The 18225-nt window shown below is 41.2% G+C and overlaps 1 protein-coding gene and 1 long non-coding RNA gene across 2 annotated transcripts in view; one reads left to right on the forward strand and one right to left on the reverse strand.

Moving 5' to 3' along the window:
- Positions 1 to 18225, reverse strand: part of LOC148895285 (uncharacterized) — an 85191-nt gene that overhangs the window by 64642 nt on the left and 2324 nt on the right. The window lies entirely within an intron of this gene.
- fetub (fetuin B) lies at positions 7244 to 17435 on the forward strand. The gene is made up of 7 exons (XM_089001659.1): positions 7244 to 7531; positions 8695 to 8808; positions 11311 to 11398; positions 12258 to 12424; positions 14133 to 14246; positions 14318 to 14404; positions 16127 to 17435. The coding sequence occupies exons 1-7, from the start codon at positions 7316 to 7318 to the stop codon at positions 16859 to 16861; spliced, it is 1521 nt and encodes a 506-aa protein (XP_088857785.1). The 5' UTR covers positions 7244 to 7315; the 3' UTR covers positions 16862 to 17435.

The raw sequence follows: 18225 nt of genomic DNA on the forward strand, positions 1-18225 counted from the left end.
TCGCCATGTAAACAAAACGATGCTTAGCTAAATGAAATTGGCTTCCTGCCTGGACTCCCAAATGTATCTTTGAACCGGTGACAGACGAAGCAGTCCAGAATGGAAACACGTACGTCTTCGCTGAGTGCTTGTTTGTCGTGTAGTTAATACAATGGCACCCCCTAGTGGCACCACAAGCAATGACACCCCACAAGTTTTTCCGGTTCTCTAATTTGAAAATAGAAAAACACACGCATGTTTTTGTCCATCATCTCAAATGTTCGATCTCGAATTGTACTTTTAACCTAAATTTGTCTCACAGGGTCGTCTAAGTTTGATTCTATGTTCCGGTTTATCATCAATTTATTGTATTTATTTATTTACTTGGGTTGTTCATGCCTGGGTTTACAAGTGAAAAGGATGTGTAGGAACATACTGAGCTTACCGAAATGCACCACTCGACTCCTTAAACGTCACTTCCGCGTGTCTCGTCTCATTGTGACCGACGTTTTCACCTCGTGTAGCGTTCCATTGTGAGTCGACACGTTCGTAATTGTTCGATTTCGATTTTATTTTTAAACATAGACATCGATTAAGAATAATAATAATAATGACAATAATAATAATAATAATAATAATAATAATAATACATGTCATTTATAAGCGCCTTTCAAAACTCTCAAGGTGACCAAACGTAGCAATGGTTGACTTAGCATACTGGTACTGGGACGCTAATTCACACAAATGCACACCTTGTTGGTGTTTTTCGATGATCTCCTTCTTCTGCTCGACCCTCATTTTCTTTTGTATCATCTTCGGCTGAACCTGCGGTGAGGTCTTTTTTGGTCTCATAATAGCAAAAGTACTCGACTCTATAACAAACTATGTCTGCACTGACTGCACTCAAAAAAAGTGGGTGTGGAAAAGTAGTCCGGCAGCCACCCTGGCGCTGTTCTGCCGTGTGGTTTGGTGTTCTTCCACTGAAAACTAGTCCACCAGCCATTGTGGCGCTCCGTGTGTTTCCCGAAAACTAGTTCGCCTGCCAAAATTATATCTTATAAAACATACTTTTATAGCTAGCTAGCTATTAGTCATATATTAGCTAGCCAGCTAACTTGATCTGTTTGAGCTATTCCAGGTTGAAAGGGGTCACCGTTGCTGGCTACCTAGCTAGCTAGCTATTTGCTATCTATTAGCTGTCAAACTAGCTATCTAGCTAGTTATTAGTTATCTATTAGCTAGCTAGCTATCTTGATCTATTTGAGTTATTCGCGGTTGAGTGAACGCTGGCGTGTGTGGCTACCGCTGCTCACCCACAGAAAAAGAAAAACTGATAGTGTGACTGTAAAGTGACCTTGAGAGTTTTGAAAGGCGCTGATAAATGAAATGTATTATTATTGTTATAATATTCTCGCAAATTTAATATTCGTAAGGCGAAATGTTCGTTAGCTGAAGCGTTTGTAAACTGAGGTATCACTGTACATTGTTCCATTTGGAAAGCTGAAGCTGCTTTGGAAAAAAAACGACTAAAATCGACATGAATGAAGGCCACCGTGCAGCCAGCATGTCCCTTTTGTTTGTATGCATGTCAGAGGCTATCAAGACTCCATGTGTGTGTGTGTGTGTGCGTGCGTGCGTGTGTGTGTGTGTGTGTGTGTGTGTGTGTGTGTGTGTGTGTGTGTGTGTGTGTGTGTGTGTGTGTGTGTGTGTGTGTGTGTGTGTTTGTACCATGTCCGATCGAAAGTCTTGTGAGCGGGGCCAAAACTGAGCAAATTTGCAAATCGTTTGATTGTAAGTTGTGCAATCAAATGTGAAGTAAAGGCTCCCGTCAATTTGGCCTTCAAAGGACAACCGACACCACCAGGCAAGTTGCGTCCATTATTTGTAAAATGACTTCTACTGAGAGCATTTGACAAAGATTCCAGCGCATATAGCTATATTTTACGTTTTAAAGGACAACCGACACCATTTTTTCTTGTTTCCTAACTGACATCAGAAAAACGTTTGATAGCATCTAAAATAGCCAAAACACGCAGGCTGGTATTTTTAGTCAAATGAAAAACACCAATAAAAATGACTTCAAGTGTCCCAAAACTACAGTAAAGTCTCGTTATATCGATATTCAAGGGAGTCCGAAAAAATATCGATATAACCGGGACTATCGATATATCCGACCCCGTTTGCATGTAATTTTCTCCGTGCGTGCATAGAAATAGTATCGATATAACCGGGACTATCGATATATCCGATATCGATATAACGAGACTTTACTGTACTTCAAAATGATCTTAGAAAGTTTCAGTTTCAGAATTTGTGTCAACTACTATCAAATACAGTAAAGTCTCGTTATATCGATATTCTCTGGAGTCGGAAAAAATATCGATATAACCGGACTATCGATATATCCGATGCTGCGGCATGTACATTTTCTCCTTGCGTTCATAGAAATAGTATCGTAAAAAGCAGTACTATCGATATAACCGATATCGATATAACGAGACTTTACTGTAGTAGTCTTGGTGCAACACACAACGATTCACCATCACGTTCTTTATGTTTTCCTTCTAATTTCGCCACCAACACGAAGTTTTCAGACCAAACAAATTACCCAAAATGCAACACGCATAAAGAAGGTGTAAGTTGACACAAATTCCCAGCGGACAAATCAGCCCATTTCCAACAGAGCACAGCAGTCAAACACCAGCAGAGGCAAACGAGGAAGCTAACCAGAGTTAGCGATTCGGCGCTTGGATAGCGGATGTTTGATGCATGTTTACTCATTTAGATGCACTGCATGCTAACTGTGATCTCACCTGGTGAAAGAGAGCTTTCGCCATATTAGTGGAGCAAACCGATCGGACAAACATCCACTTTCCACCGTGTCATGTTTTACTCTGTAGCGTTGTCGGAGCTTTCTCTCTCATCTCAACAACTGATGTTCATGTGCTTGAGGAGCTCTCCTTTGTGTGTGTGCGTAAAACCCAACCCCTCTGTCTTCTACTACGGATTTTAACCAATCACGGGCGGCTTTACGGCTCTGATAAGCAGCTTCGTATACTGGAGCTAATGCAGCTTGTGCGCCATCTTGTGCATTTTCTGGGCGCTACATCGGAGTCCAGATCTTCATCGGTTTCATCGATTGCCGACGGCTCAAATTGATACAAAAGGACTTCTTTAATCGATCGCAAACATTTATGCTTTCCTCTTCAGAACTATTTCAATGTTATTAATAACTGGATGAGGTACAAGAAAGCATCTTCTCCATATCTGAAGCCCTTGTTTTGATTCTGGAGCAAGGCAGTTTGTGAAGGAGTATGCTGGCGTGATATCACGAACAAGGGGGCGGGACTTTCTGAATCCCTCCCAGTTCTGAGCTCATTTTGAAGTAGTTTTAGGACACTTGAAGTCATTTTTATTGGTGTTTTGCATTTGTCTAAAAATATCATCCTGCGTGTTTTGGGTATTTTAGATGCTATCAAATGTTTTTCTGATGTCAGTTAGGAACCAAAAAAAATGGTGTCGGTTGTCCTTTAATTTTTTTTTTGTTTTTTTGGTTTGAGTGATTTGACTAATATTTATTTTTGTGCCCTGTGTGCATTTAAAACAAGCAAAATGCAGTGAAAAGTTCCAATTCACAGCGGTGGTGTTTGCCGTTTCGTCAGCGAACATGTCTGGTCTTGCAACACAAGAGTTGAATAAGAAGTATTGATTTTGACATTGAACTGGAGGAAGATTGAGTGCGAGGCTCAGAGTTCAAAAAGGCCTTTTGGTGACTTTTTGAGAGACGTTGCCGCATTTTCGGCACAGATTTTCTTGGTTGGGGGATTTCGGGGCATGTTGTGGGCAACAGTTTGTGAAATATGTTTTGTCACTTAAAGGAAAACCGACGTCTCCGGACAAGTTGTGTCCATCATTTGTCAAATGGCTTCAAATGACTTCTACTGAGCGTATTTTACAAAGATTCCACCACATATAGCTATATTTTACCTTTTAAGACTGAATATTCCGGAGGTCTTGTGTTTAAGTTGGTGACCCTACGTCACTGAAGGAACGCCCCTGACCGAAAAAAGGACACATTGTAGCAGTCCTTCCATCACGTCAATGCATTTTGCTGTACTTTGGTCTGAAAACGTCGTGTAGAATTTAAAATAGGCAGAAGAGGGCGACAAAGCTCCATGTAAGGAATTAATCAGCCTGTGGACACGGCTTCCTTACACGGCTTTGTCGCCATTTTCTGCCTTTTTTGGGTGCGACATTTCCCACCCCTGAGGCCTCAAAATGACACGGAATAAATTCTTTCATTGATTGCAAACATGTATTCTTTCCTCTTCAGAACTATTTGAATCATATTCATAACTGGATGAGTAACAAGAAAGCATATTCCCCGAATCTGTAGCCACTGTCTTGATTCTCGAGCAAGGCAAGACGTCTTGCCGTGACACCACGAACATGGATGCGGGACCTTCTGAAACTGGCCACTTCCGGTACTCTTTAGACACTTTAAGTCATTTTTATTGGTGTTTTGCATTTGACTAAAAATATCATACTGCGTGTTTTTGGTATTTTAGATGCTATAAAACGTTTTTCTGACGTCACTTAGGAAACAAAAAATGGAGTCGGTTGTCCTTGAAACAAAGAGTAAGCTGTCACTCCATAATTGCCATCTTTGGGTGGCTTGTTTGCCTGAGAAACTTTGCCCGTTTCATTTTTAATTTTTCATGAACGCCGAATGACTAAACCAGACCCCCCTCAATTGGTATCATTGCTTCATCACTTGCTGCTTACAAGAGTTCATCGTACAAATTGATACATGACCAAATAAATCAATAACTACAAATAAATAAACACACACATTACTGAATAAATAAATTAACAAATAAATACATACACACACACAAGAAAATAGCCACACAAATAAACAAATAAAATAGACAAATAAATAGATTAAAAAATACATTGATGCATAACCAAATAAATAAATAAGCACAAATAAATACACACATAACTAAATAAAAAACTAAATAAATAAATAGATACATAAATAACACACAAAAAATGGAGTATAAATGGCGATTTTCCAACATATATTTTCTAAAATGGCAATTTGCTAGTTTTTGGTAATTTTCTAAAATGCCAATTTTCTGATTAAAATTCTATGGTGATTTTTCTATATTTTTAACATTCAGTAAAATGGCAATTTTCTAATTAAAAAAAATATATAAAATGGCAATTTTTTAAAATGTAAAATATTTTCTAAAATGGCAAATTTCTAATTTAAAAAAAATGGAATGGCGATTTTCCTCTATTTTTAACGTTCTCTAAAATGGCAAATTTCTAATAAAAAAAATCTAAGATGACGATTTTCCAAAACGTAAACTGTTTTCTAAAACGGCAATTTTCTAATTTTTGGTAATTTTCTAACATGAAAATTTTCTGATTTAAAAAAATTCTATGGTGATTTTCCTATATTTTTAACATTCAGTAAAATGGCAATTTTCTAATGAAAAAAAATCTAAAACTGTGATTTAATAAAATGTAAAATATTTTCTAAAAATTGGCAATTTTCTAATTTTGTGGGTAATTTCCTAAAATGCTGTTTTTTGCTAATGAAGAAAAATGAATGGCGATTTTCCGATATTTTTAACATTTCCTAAAGTGGCAGTTTTCTCATTTTTGCTAATTTTCTAAAATGCCGATTTTCTAATTTAAAAAATTGAATGGCGATTTTCGAAGTTACGAAGCCGTACATATGACCACGACCGCAGACCCTTTTTTTTTATTCTACGCCTGGCATCGCAACGCGCAAGCAGCCACCAACGCATACTACGATTTTGGTCAGCCAGCATGTCACACACTCACACTGCAATCGACTGCGTAACTAAACTCAATACAGTAGTTATAAAGTGCAGATACCGTCTCGGCAACATCTGTAGTACTGTACACTGCTTTTCCAACTGCGAGTCCAAGCGTGTGTGTCGGGCGACCTCTTCTGGCCATTAGCAGGGAGAGCCAATTTCAACAGCTGTATTCTTTACGTCTAAGTGTTTTCTTTAACACACTATGTAAAATCGAAATATAAAATATAAATCGACGATAAGAAATAAAAAATGATTAAAAACGACGATTAAAGGTAAGTATAACATTTATAAATGAACTGTGCTGTAAACAGTTTTGTATACATTACAGGTACAGTTATACAGTCATAAAAATCGATCATGCGAAATATAAAATGATAAAAATGACACTAAAAGTGATCAAATTTATAAATGAACTGTAAACAGTTTGGTATATAATCATATTCAATAGAAATCTATATCTATTTGCTATCTATTAGCTAGCTACCTAGCTGACTATCTATTTGCTATCCATTAGCACATGTAGCTATGTAGCTGGGTATTTATTAGCTATATGGCTATCTAGCTAGTTAGCTAACTGTCTAGCTGGCTATCTATTGACTATCTGTCTAGCTAGCTAGCTATGTAGCTGGCTATTTATTAGCTATATGGCTATCTAGCTGGTTAGCAAACTGTCTAGCTGGCTATCTATTAGCTATTGGTTAGCTAGCTGGCTAGCTTTATATCTATTTGAGTTACTTCAGGGTTGAGTGAAGACTGGCGCATGTGGCTGCCACTTCTCACCCGCAGAAAAGCGATCCTGTGACTGTAAAGTGACTGAGAGTTTTGAAAGGCGCTTAGAAATGAAATGTATTATTATTATTATTATTATTATTATTATTATTATTATTATTATTATGCTGTCGGCCATTTTGAATGGATTTCGACTTAAGACCGTTTGACTTACAACCGTTTTGTCGGAACGGAACCCGGTTGTAACTCGGATGTTACCTACTTATTTAACATTTTCCAAAATGGCAATTTTATTTTTGTGTATTTTTTAAAGGCGTTTTTCTACATAAAAAAATCCAAAACAGCTTATTTCAAAATTGTAAAACTTTTTTTACAATGGTTCCCCCCTCCTCCTACATTTTTAACACATCAAATGTGGCGCCCCTCTGCAAAAAGTGTGCACACCACCTGGACTCAACTAACCGATCCATGAGTAGATCAAGTCTTTTTTTTGCTTACCTACTGTCCCGGAGAACAAATGGACTCTCTTATGCAAGTCTTGTGATCGATAGAGGTGAGAGGGGGGGTTCAATCAGTGTTTCAAGAGGGGGGTCAAAGGTCAACGGTTATATTGACTCTCTGCGGCGAAGAGGAGTGTCGCATGTCAGAATGCTGCACGTTATAAAAGGGGAGACCTTCCCCCAACCCTCACATCGCATCTCGCTGAGCACGACGTAGCACTGGTGAGATCGACGTCGAATGCCCTCGCCATGTACAATATTTTGGTGTTCTCGCTTCTGCTGGCTTTGGCCTGCCCCTGGATCCAATCGGCGCCGCTGGACCAGGACGCCTTGGCGTCGGAGTCTTGTCAAGATGCTTTGGCCATCGGGGCTGCCGGCGAAGCGCTAACCAAGATTAACCGCGACCGCAAGGAGGGCTACATCTTTAGCCTTCTCCGCTTATCCAACGCGCACTCCGCCACGCACGTGAGTCAAGACAATTTGTCGAATTTTTTGCTCATTGGTTTGGATTTAGGGCGAGATGCAGATCAGACATGAGCAATCGATGGACATAAAAATAAAAACAGGGAAAAACAATGAGAAAAAGTAAATTTCATTTATCAGCGCCGTTCAACCGGGAATAAATCAAATAGATCAAGTTGGCTAGCTGGCTAATATATAACTAATAGATAGCAAGCTAGCTAGCTAGTCAGACATCTAATAGATAGCAAAGTAATAGACAGCTAGGTAGCCAGCAAAGGTGACCCCGTTCAACCTAGAATAACTCAAATAGATCAAGTTAGCTAGCGAGCTAATAGATAACTAATAGGTAGCTAGCTAGCTAGTTAGACAGCTAATAGATAGCAAATAGATAGCTAGCTAGGTAGCCAGCAACGTTGACCCCGTTCAACCAGGAATAACTCAAATAGATCAAGTTAGCTAGCGAGCTAATAGATAACTAATAGATAGCTAGCTAGCTAGATAGACAGCTAATAGATAGCTAGCTATGTAGCCAGCAACGGTGACCCCGTTCAACCAGGAATAACTCAAATAGGACAAGTTAGGGCGAGATGCAGATCAGACATGAGCAAACGACGGACGTAAAAAAAAAAAATCGGGAAAAACAATAATAATAATAATCATAATATATTTCATTTCTAAGCCCCTTTCAAAACTCTCAAGGTCACTTTACAGTCACAGGATCCGTTTTTCTGTCGGTGAGCAGTGGCAGCCACATGCGCCAGTGTTCACTAAATCCGGAATATTTGAGTTACTTCCGGGTTTAGTGATTATCAGCTAACTCTTAGCTAGCTAGCCTTCTATCTATTTGAGTTACTTCCAGGTTGAGTGATTATTAGCTAACTCTTAGCGAGCTAACTAGCGTTCTAGCTATTTGAGTTACTTCCGGGTTGAGTGAACGATGGCGCGTGTGGCTGCCGCTCAAAAAGAGAGAAAGCTAGCTAGCTAGCTAATTGAATGCTAGTTGTCTAATAGCTAGCTAGCTAGTTAGCTAGCTGATGTTTCCTGACTCAAATAGATAGCTATTAGCTAATAGACAGCTAGTTTCCTTACTTGCCTTGAAGATTGCATCGGTCAGTTAACTTTATCAATTGATTGATCGTATTGATCGTATCGGTTGTGCGTTGCAGGGAGAAAACGGCATCGTCTTCTACCTGACCCTGGACGTCGTGGAGACCAACTGCAGCGTGCACAGCAAAAAAGACTGGAAGGACTGCCCGGCTCGCTCCACAGCGGAAACACCCGTTAGCAACAATGCATATTCTATATTTATTTTATTTTGAAGGCGGAGTGGGGGCCTTTGAAATGTTTTTGTCACTCGCCGTCTATCGAAAAGGACATCTAGAAGTCAGCACGTGGAAATTTTGCTATCTTAGCCATGATTGGTCATTGGTTGAGCGCCTAGCATAAACAATGTCGTTTTCAGTCAACATGTAAACTCCATACCATTCCATGCTCATCAATTGATCTAGGTAGCAGGCAAGCTAGCTCTGGATTGGGCTAGCTATCGAGCAAGCTAGCGAGCTTGAAATCGGGCGAACTAGTGAGCGAAATAGCTCTCTAGCTAGCTCTCTTTCTATTCAGATATATTTTATTTGGCCCGTGAAAGCAAATCAAACTTGTGAAATCGAGCGAGCTAGCTAGCAAGTGAGCAAGCTAGCTAACGAGCAAGCAATTAGTTCTCTTTCTATTTAGCTAGCTGGCTAATGCCTTACACCACAGGTGTCCAAGTCAAGGCCCGGGGGCTAAATCTGGCCCGACACATCATTTTATTCGGCCTGTGAAAGCAAATCAAGCCTGTTAAATTCTGCAACGCTTGCTGAAGTCCGAACCTAAATTTCAAATAGTCGTCTGTAAACCACAAAAACTGTCATTATTTTTGACTTCAGGTTTGAAAACTCGTTTCTTCATTACTTTTTTTGTGCGTTCTGCATGTATTGAGGTTAACAACCTTGTGCTAACCTCTCCACTGACGTTCCGCCAAAATGTTAAATTCTCATTCGTGATGTGTAAATTTGGCAATGATTTCTAGCTAGATATCTGTTAGCTATCTATTAGCTAGCTAGCTTTTTATCCGAGTTACTTAGCTATCTATTAGCTACCTAGCTTTCTATCCGAGTTACTTAGCTATCTATTAGCTGTCTATTAGCTAGCTAGCTTTCTATCCGAGTTACTTAGCTCTCGATTAGCTAGCTCGCTTTCTATCTGAATTACATCCGGGTTGAGTGAAGGCCTAGCTAGCAATCTGTTAGCTATCTATTAGCTACCTAGCTTTCTATCCGAGTTATTTAGCTATCTATTAGCTGTCTATTAGCTAGCTAGCTTTTTTATCTGAGTTGCGTCTGGGTTGAGTGAACGCTGGCGCATGTGGCTGCCGCTGTTCACCCACAGAAAAACCTATCCTGCGACTGCAAAGTGACCTTGAGAGTTTTGAAAGGCGCTTAGAAATAAAATGTATTTTATTATTATTATTATTATTATTATTATTATTATTATTATTATTATTATTATTATTATTATTATTATTATTATTATTATTATGATGGGCGGCCCGGTAGTCGAGTGGTTAGCACACCGGCTTCACAGTGCAGAGGTCGCCGGTTCGCGTCCCGGTCCGGCCTCCCTGTGTGGAGTTTGCATGTTCTCCCCGGACCCGCGTGGGTTTTCTCCGGGTCCTCCGGTTTCCTCCCACACTCCAAAAACATGCATGGCAGGCAGATTGACCACTCCAAATTGTCCCGAGGTGTGAGTGTGAGAGTGACTGTTGTATGTCTTTGTGTGCCCTGCCATTGGCTGGCAACCAATTCAGGGTGTCCCCCGCCTCGTGCCCAAAGACAGCTGAGATAGGCTCCAGCAACCCCCGCGACCCTAATGAGGAATAAGCGGCACGGAAAATGAGATGAGATGAGAGATGAGATTATTATTATTATTATTATTATTATTATTATTATTATTATTATTATTATACGTTCCATATATAAGCGCCTTTCAAAACTCTCAAGGTCACTATACAGTCAGAGGATACGTTTTTCTATGGGTGAGCAGCGGCAGCCACACGCACCAGCGTTCACTCAACCCGGAAGTAACTCAAATAGATAGATAGAAATCTAGCTAGCCAATATATAGCTGATAGCTAGCCAGCTATATAGCTAGCCAGATAGGTATATAGCGAATAGATAGCTAGCTAGATAGCCGGCCAGGGAGCTAGATAGCAAATAGCTACCTAGCAAGATAGCTTATTGTATCGATTTATTGTATTTATTTATATATACCCCCCTCCAACCCAAAAAAATCGGTGTGGAAACATCTCATTAATAATAATAATAATAATAATAATAATACATGTCATTTCTAAGCGTTTTTCAAAACTTTCAAAGTCACTTTACAGACACCGGAAACATTTTTTTTTCTGTGGGTGAGCAGCGGGAGCCACACGCGCCGGCGTTTACTCAACCCGAAATAACTCAAATCGATATAAATCTAGCTAGCTATCTAACAGCCATTTAACATATGTCTAGCTAACTAGATAGCTCATAGATAGCTAGCCAGATAGCCAGCCAGACAGCAAATAGATAGCCAGCGAGGTAGCTAGCCAGATAGCTAGATAGCCAGCCAGCCCGCCAGATAACTAATAGACAGCAAATAGATAGCAAATAGCTAGGTAGCCAGCTAGGTAGCCAGCTAAATTTTTACGAGTTGTTTCCCTTGAAATGTTTTATTTTGTTGTTGTTATTTTGTCCTTGAAGGTGTACGGGCAGTGCAAGGCGGCCATCTACATGAACAGGGTGCACCGAGTGGTGCGTCTCTACAAGTACGACTGTGTTGTCAGACCAGGTAAACGCTCGACGGGCATTTTTCACCGATGTGGAATCGGATGAAAAAAAGGGGCAAAAAAAACAATAGCTCTCAATTTACCGGTCAATCTACGTCCCAAGCCTCATCAAAGGTCACGAACTTTGGGTCATGACCGAAAAAAACAGATCCAAGTGGATGCAAGCAGACGAAATCAGCTTTAGGGTGTCTGGACTCTACCTTAGAGATAAGGTGAGAAGCTCGGTCATCCGGGAGGAGCTCAGAGTCCAGACGCTTATCCTCCAAATACAGAGGAGCCAGATGAGGTGGCTCGGGCATCAGATTAGGATGCCTCCCGGACACCTCCCTGGTGAATCTCGCTCATCTGGGAAGGGCTCAGAATCCAGCCGCTGCTCCTCCACATAGAGAGGAGCCAGATGAGGTGGCTCGGGTATCTGAGGAGGATGCCTCCTGGAAGCCTCCTTGGTGAAGTTCGTTCATCTTGGAGGGGCTCAGAATTCAGCCACATCTCCTCCACATAGAGAGGAGCCAGATGAGGTGGCTCAGGCATCCAATTAGGATCCCTTCCTGGACGCCTCCCTGGTTAAGCTCGCACACCTGGGAGGGACTCAGAATCCAGCCGCTTCTTCTCCACATAGGAGCCAGATGAGGTGGTTCGGGCATCGGATAAGGATGCTTCCTGGACGCCTCCCTGGTGAGGTATTCCAGACATAAAGACCCGGGACACGCTAGAGAGACTATGTCACCCAGCTGGCCTGGGAATGCCTCGGGATCCGCCAGGAAGAGCTGGAAGAAGTGGCTGGGGAGGGGGAAGTCTGGGCTTCTCTACTGAAGCTGAATGGATGGATGTATATTTTATGTTCCCGTTTTTCCGTTTTAGCGCCCGTGGAAAGGGTGAGCCGATTGTGCCCGGACTGTTCGACCTTGGTCAGTTTCGACAACGCCGAGATTCAGAAGATGGTCCCGCAATCGGTGAGGAAGTTCAACAAGGAGAGCGGCTTGGCCAATCAGTTTGCTCTCCTGGAGATCACCCGAGCGTCGTCGGGGGTACGTAAGGAACACCGCTCAATGTCGTCGTGGCAACCGATGCGCGCCTCGCCAAATGTTCGCCATATTTATTCCGTGTGTAAGCCAAATATTCTAAAAACTTTATTCAACAACATTAATGGGTAAGTCACAATGGGACACAACACCAGGAAGTGACATACAGGTAACATTCGAGTTACGACCGGCGCGAGTTATGACCACCCATACTTACGTCCACGACCGTTTTTTTTCCTACGCCTGGCACCGCAACGTGCAAGGAGCCGGCAACGCGTACTACAATTTTGGCTATCCAGTATGTAACACACTTGCACAGCAATCGACTGCGTAACTACACTCAATACAGTAGTTATACGGTGCAGATACCGTCTCTTGTGGTACTGTACACTGCTTTTTTTCCTTCACCGTCTGCCTGAATCCAAGTGTGTGTGTCGGCCGACCTCTTCTGGCCGTTAGCAGGGAGAGTGATTTTTTTCAACAGCGCGCATGCGTCGGAAGTCATGCGTATTTGGGTAAACAGTTTTGTATACATTACAGGTACCGTTATACAGTCATAAAAATTGATAATATGAAATATAAAATGATAAAAACGACACTGAAATGTAAGTATTACATTTATAAATGAACTGTACAGTAAACAGTTTTGTATACATTACAGGTGCAGTTATACAGTCATAAAAATCGATAATATGAAATATAAAATGAAAAAAATGACACTAAAAGGGATGAATTTATAAATGAACTGTAAACAGTTTGGTATATAATAGTATTCAATAGAAAATGCGCATGCGTTAGAAGCCGTGCGTGTTTGGGTCAACAGCTTTGTATACATTACAGGTACAGTTATACAGTAATAATAATTGATCATACGAAATATAAAATGATAAAAACAACACTAAAAGGTAAGTACAACCTGTATAAATGAAATGCACAGTAAACAGTTTTGTATACATTACAGGTACAGTTATACAACCATAAAAATCGATAATAAGAAATATAAACTGATAAAAATGACACTAAAAGTTATCAAATTTATAAATGAGCTGTAAACAGTTTGTTATATAATGGTATTCAATAGAAATCATTGCTTAAAAACAACAGGTTGACATTGTATACTCTCCTGTCGTGTAAACATCACGTCGGCCAATTTGAATGGTTTCGACTTACGACCGTTTGACTTACAACCGTTTTGTTGTCACGGAACCGGACTACCAGACCTTTTTTTTTTCTACGGCTGGCACCGCAACGCGCAAGCAGCCGGCAACGCGTACTACAATTTTGCAGTAATAAAAATTGATCATACAAAATAAAAAAAGATGAAAATGACACTAAAAGTTATCAAATTAATGAATGAACTGTAAACAGTTTGGTACATAATTGTATTCAATAGAAAACATTGCTTAAAAACAACAGATTGACATCGTCGTGTGAATCTCGCGTCGGCCATTTTGAATGGATTTCGACTTACGACCGGTTGACGTACGACCGTTTTGTCGGAACGGAATTCGGTCGAAACTCGGATGTTACCTTGATAAGAAAGCGAAGGGCAGTCCAGTGGTGCATTCAAGTGCACTCAGTTTATTCCAGAACCCATTTTTGCTTGTAAACCAAGGCATAAAAAAACACAATTTTTTGTTGGAAACCAAATTGATCGAGAACCGAGACACTGTATGGCGAATTTTCTTCTGACCTTTGACCCCCCCCCCCCCAGATGGCCATGGGAATGTATTACCACGCCGAGTTCAGCATCCAGGAGACAACTTGCCCCAACGACAAAGACACGAGCGCGGACGCCCCTTGCCCATTTATGGAGTGTGAATTTTCTGTAAGTAACGTTTGGAAGCCGGAGTCAAATTCTGAAATGATTTTAATGTTTATTTTGTTTGTACTGTTCAGCACAAAGGTTTCTGTAAGGCCTCCCACTTCCACTCCCCTGCTGGCGAAGGCGAGATCAGCGTCACGTGTGAGATCTATGAGCCCGAGGTAAGGCCGCCCGCTAAGCCGGATTTTAGCATCTCGGGCGCCGTATAATATGGGGTGCCTCATATTTGGAAAACTTTTCTCGATTTATAGATTATACAGGTAAATCCGATTTGTGACCGGTTCAATTTACGACCACCCGCACTTACGACCACGACCTCCAGACCCTATTTTTAACATTTTAAGAGGGGGAGTTTGCGAGTCATGTAGCCTCCGAGTCTCTATTCAACATTTTGAATGGACTTCGACTTACGACCATTTCGATTTACGACCGTTTGGTCGGAACGGGAGTCGGTCGTAAATCGGATGTTCCCTGTATTTGGAAACATTTTTTCATTCATTAAAGGTGCGCCTTATATATGGAAAAAGTTTGAAAATACACCATTCATTGGGGGTGCACCTTTTAATCTGGTGCGCCTTATACACCGAAAAATACGGTATTTATATATTATATTTGGCAAACTTTTTTCATTCCTTGAAGTTGCGCATTATAGTCCAGTATGCCTAATATATGGAAAAAAGTTTGAAAATACACCATTCATTGGGAGTACACTTTATAATCTGGTGCACTTTATACACCGGAAAATACGGTATTTATATATTATATTTGGAAAACTTTTTTTCATTCATTGAAGGTGCGTCTTATAGTCCGGTATGCCTTTTATGTGGAAAAAGTTTGATAATACACCTTCATTGGGGGTGCGTCTTATCCTCTGGTGCGCCTTATACACCTAAAATACATTATTTATGTATTATATTTGGAAAACTTTTTTTCATTCATTGAAGGTGCGCATTATAGTCCAGTGTGCCTAATATATTGAACAAGTATGAAAATACACCATTTGTTGGGGGTGCGCCTTATACGTTGGTATGCCTTATACACCTGAAAATACATTATTTATACATTATATTTGGAACCCTGTTTTCATTCCTTGAAAGAGTGCCTTATAGTCCAGTGTGTCTTATATAAGGAGAAACTTTGAAAATACACCATTTATTCGGGGTGCGTCTTATAGTCTGGTGCATCTTATACACCGGAAAGTACATAATTTATATATTATATTTGGGAAACTTTTCTCATTCATTGAAATTGCGCCTTATAGTCCAGTGTGCCCAATATATAGAAAAAGTTTGAAAATACACCATTCGTTGGGGGTGTGCCGCATACCCTGGTGCGCCTTATACACTGGAAAATATTATATTTATATATTATACTTGGAAAACATTTTTCATATATTGAAAGTGCGCCTTATAGTGAGGTGTGCCTTATATGTGGAAAAAGTTTGAAAAAACACCATTCATTGGGAGTACACTTTATAATCTGGTGCACCTTATACACCGGAAAATACGGTATTTATATATTATATTTGGAAAACTTTTTTTCATTCATTGAAGGTGAGCCTTATAGTCCGGTACACCTTTTATCTGGAAAAAGTTTGAAAATACACCTTCATTGGGGGTGCATCTTATTCACTGGTGCGCCTTATACACCTAAAAATACATTATTTTGATATTATATTTAGAAAAGTTTTTTTCATTCCTTGAAGGTGTGCCTTTTAGCCTGGTGCGCCTATTACACTGGAAAATACGGTCCTCAGGTGGCCTAACTAGCCTAGTTTCCAGTGTATGCCTTGATTTTTATCTTCAAAAGAAATTATGATTATTATTATTATTATTATTCACATTTATTGCAGCAGAAACATCCATTTCTATTTTTTTTTCCAGAGTGCCGAACGTGAGAAGAAACTTCACATTTTAGCCGACGAGCTGGATCACAGTCACAACGACAGCCACCCACAAGGCAGCGGCCACGACGCGCCGCACGCCGCCGACTCGGCGCACCCTCACGACCACATCCACGACCACACCAAAGGTCACGCCCACCACCACGACGATCACGCCCACGACAGCGCACACCACCACACGCACGACCACGCCGAGGGAAGCTCTCACCGGCACGCTCACGACCACTCCCATGACCACGGCCACGGGCACGACCACGCGCACGCCCACCACGCCCAGGCCCACGATCACAGCGGCGACTCGCCCGGCCAGCACCACGACTACAAGCACCCGCCGGGCGTCCACACCCACCAGCACGACCACGAGCTGGCCCTGGACCACGACCACAAGCACAGGCACTTGCACGCGCACGAGCATCACCATCACCATCACACGCACGACCACGAGGGCGGCGTCCACGACCATCCGGAGGGCGGCGTGAGGCGCTTGGCGGCCGTGGGCCAAGCCGGGGGCGTGCCTTCCACCCCCGACATCCCCTCCGCCGAGGTGGGGGCCGTTCTGCCTCTGCTTCCCGATCCGCAGATCCCCAACCAGACGCAACCGAGCATCCGGGCCTTCCCCGCTTCGCTTTCAACTCGCTGTGCGCCTCCCCAAAAGGGCGCGACCCTGGTGGAGGAACTTTTTGCGGAAGACGCCCTCTTCCGACCCGCCGAATAAATTACTTTCCGATTACGGAATGTGAGCGAAAATGGCCGTTCAATTTCAGTTCTCTTCAAAGCATATCGAGCATTTTTCTTAACCGGTCCAAGGCATGAAGAAACATCGCGGCCAATGCGTTCAAACTTGCGCGTGTTTGCTTCATCTGGGTTTTAACGCAAAAAGGCAACCGAGATTTGAATTTAAAAAAATAATACATGGAAAATATGACACAAAAAAACATGGTTGATTTTTGACTCAATTTTATTGAGTCAAAAATCTGACTTTCTATCTATCTAGAAATTGAACTATCTAGCTAGCTAGCTAGACAGATCGCTAACTAGTGATCTATCTATCTATCTATCTATCTATCTATCTATCTATCTATCTATCTATCTATCTATCTATCTATCCATCTATCTATCTATCCATCCATCCATCTATCTATCCATCCATCCAGAAATCTAACTATCTAGCCACCTAGCAAGACAGATCGCTAACTAGCGATCCATCTCTCTTTCTCTCTCTCTCTCTCTCTCTCTCTCTCTCTCTCTCTCTCTCTCTCTCTCTCTCTCTCTCTCTCTCTCTCTCTCTCCATCCTACCCATCCATCAATCCATCATTGTGGCCAGACACAAAAATGGAATCAGTATGTTGTTTGTCAGGCAATTAAATAATTAAATTGAATGTACAGAATACACACACACACACACAAGATTAATTTAATGGACAACTGACACCATTTTGTTGTTTCCTAACTGACATCAGAAAAACGTTTTATAGCATCTAAAATACCCAAAAGACGCAGGCTGATATTTTTAGTCAAATGCAATACACCAATAAAAATGACTTCAAGTGTCCCAAAACTGCCACAAAATGAGCTCAGAAATGGCGAGATTCATAGAGTCCCGCCCCCTTGTTCGTGATGTCACGCCAGGATACTCCTTCACAAACTGCCTTGCTCCAGAATCAAAACAATGGCTTCAGAGAGTTCAGATTCGGAGAAGATGCTTTCTTGTTACTCATCCAGTTATGAATATTATTCAAATAGTTCTGAAGAGGAAAGCATAAATGTTTGCAATCGATGAAAGAAGTCATTCCGTATCAATTTGAGCCGTCAGGACTCCAATATAGCGTCCCAGAAAATGGATGCCGCACAAGCTCCGTTGGAAATGGCTGATTTGCCCGCTGGGAATTTGTGTAAATGTACACCTTCTTTATGCGTGTTAACGCAATTGGCTGTGACACACAATGATTCAACATCGCGTTATTTATGTAGTTTTCCTTCTAATTTCGCCATCAAAACGGATCAACACGATGTTTTTATACGAAAAAAAAAACAAGACTTCCTGAATATTCAGCATGACTTAAAAAGTAAAATATAGC

Source organism: Hippocampus bargibanti, linkage group LG07, assembly GCF_051943395.1.
Source record: "Hippocampus bargibanti isolate YZ-2025 linkage group LG07, ASM5194339v1, whole genome shotgun sequence".
Classification (NCBI taxonomy): Eukaryota; Metazoa; Chordata; class Actinopteri; order Syngnathiformes; family Syngnathidae; genus Hippocampus; species Hippocampus bargibanti.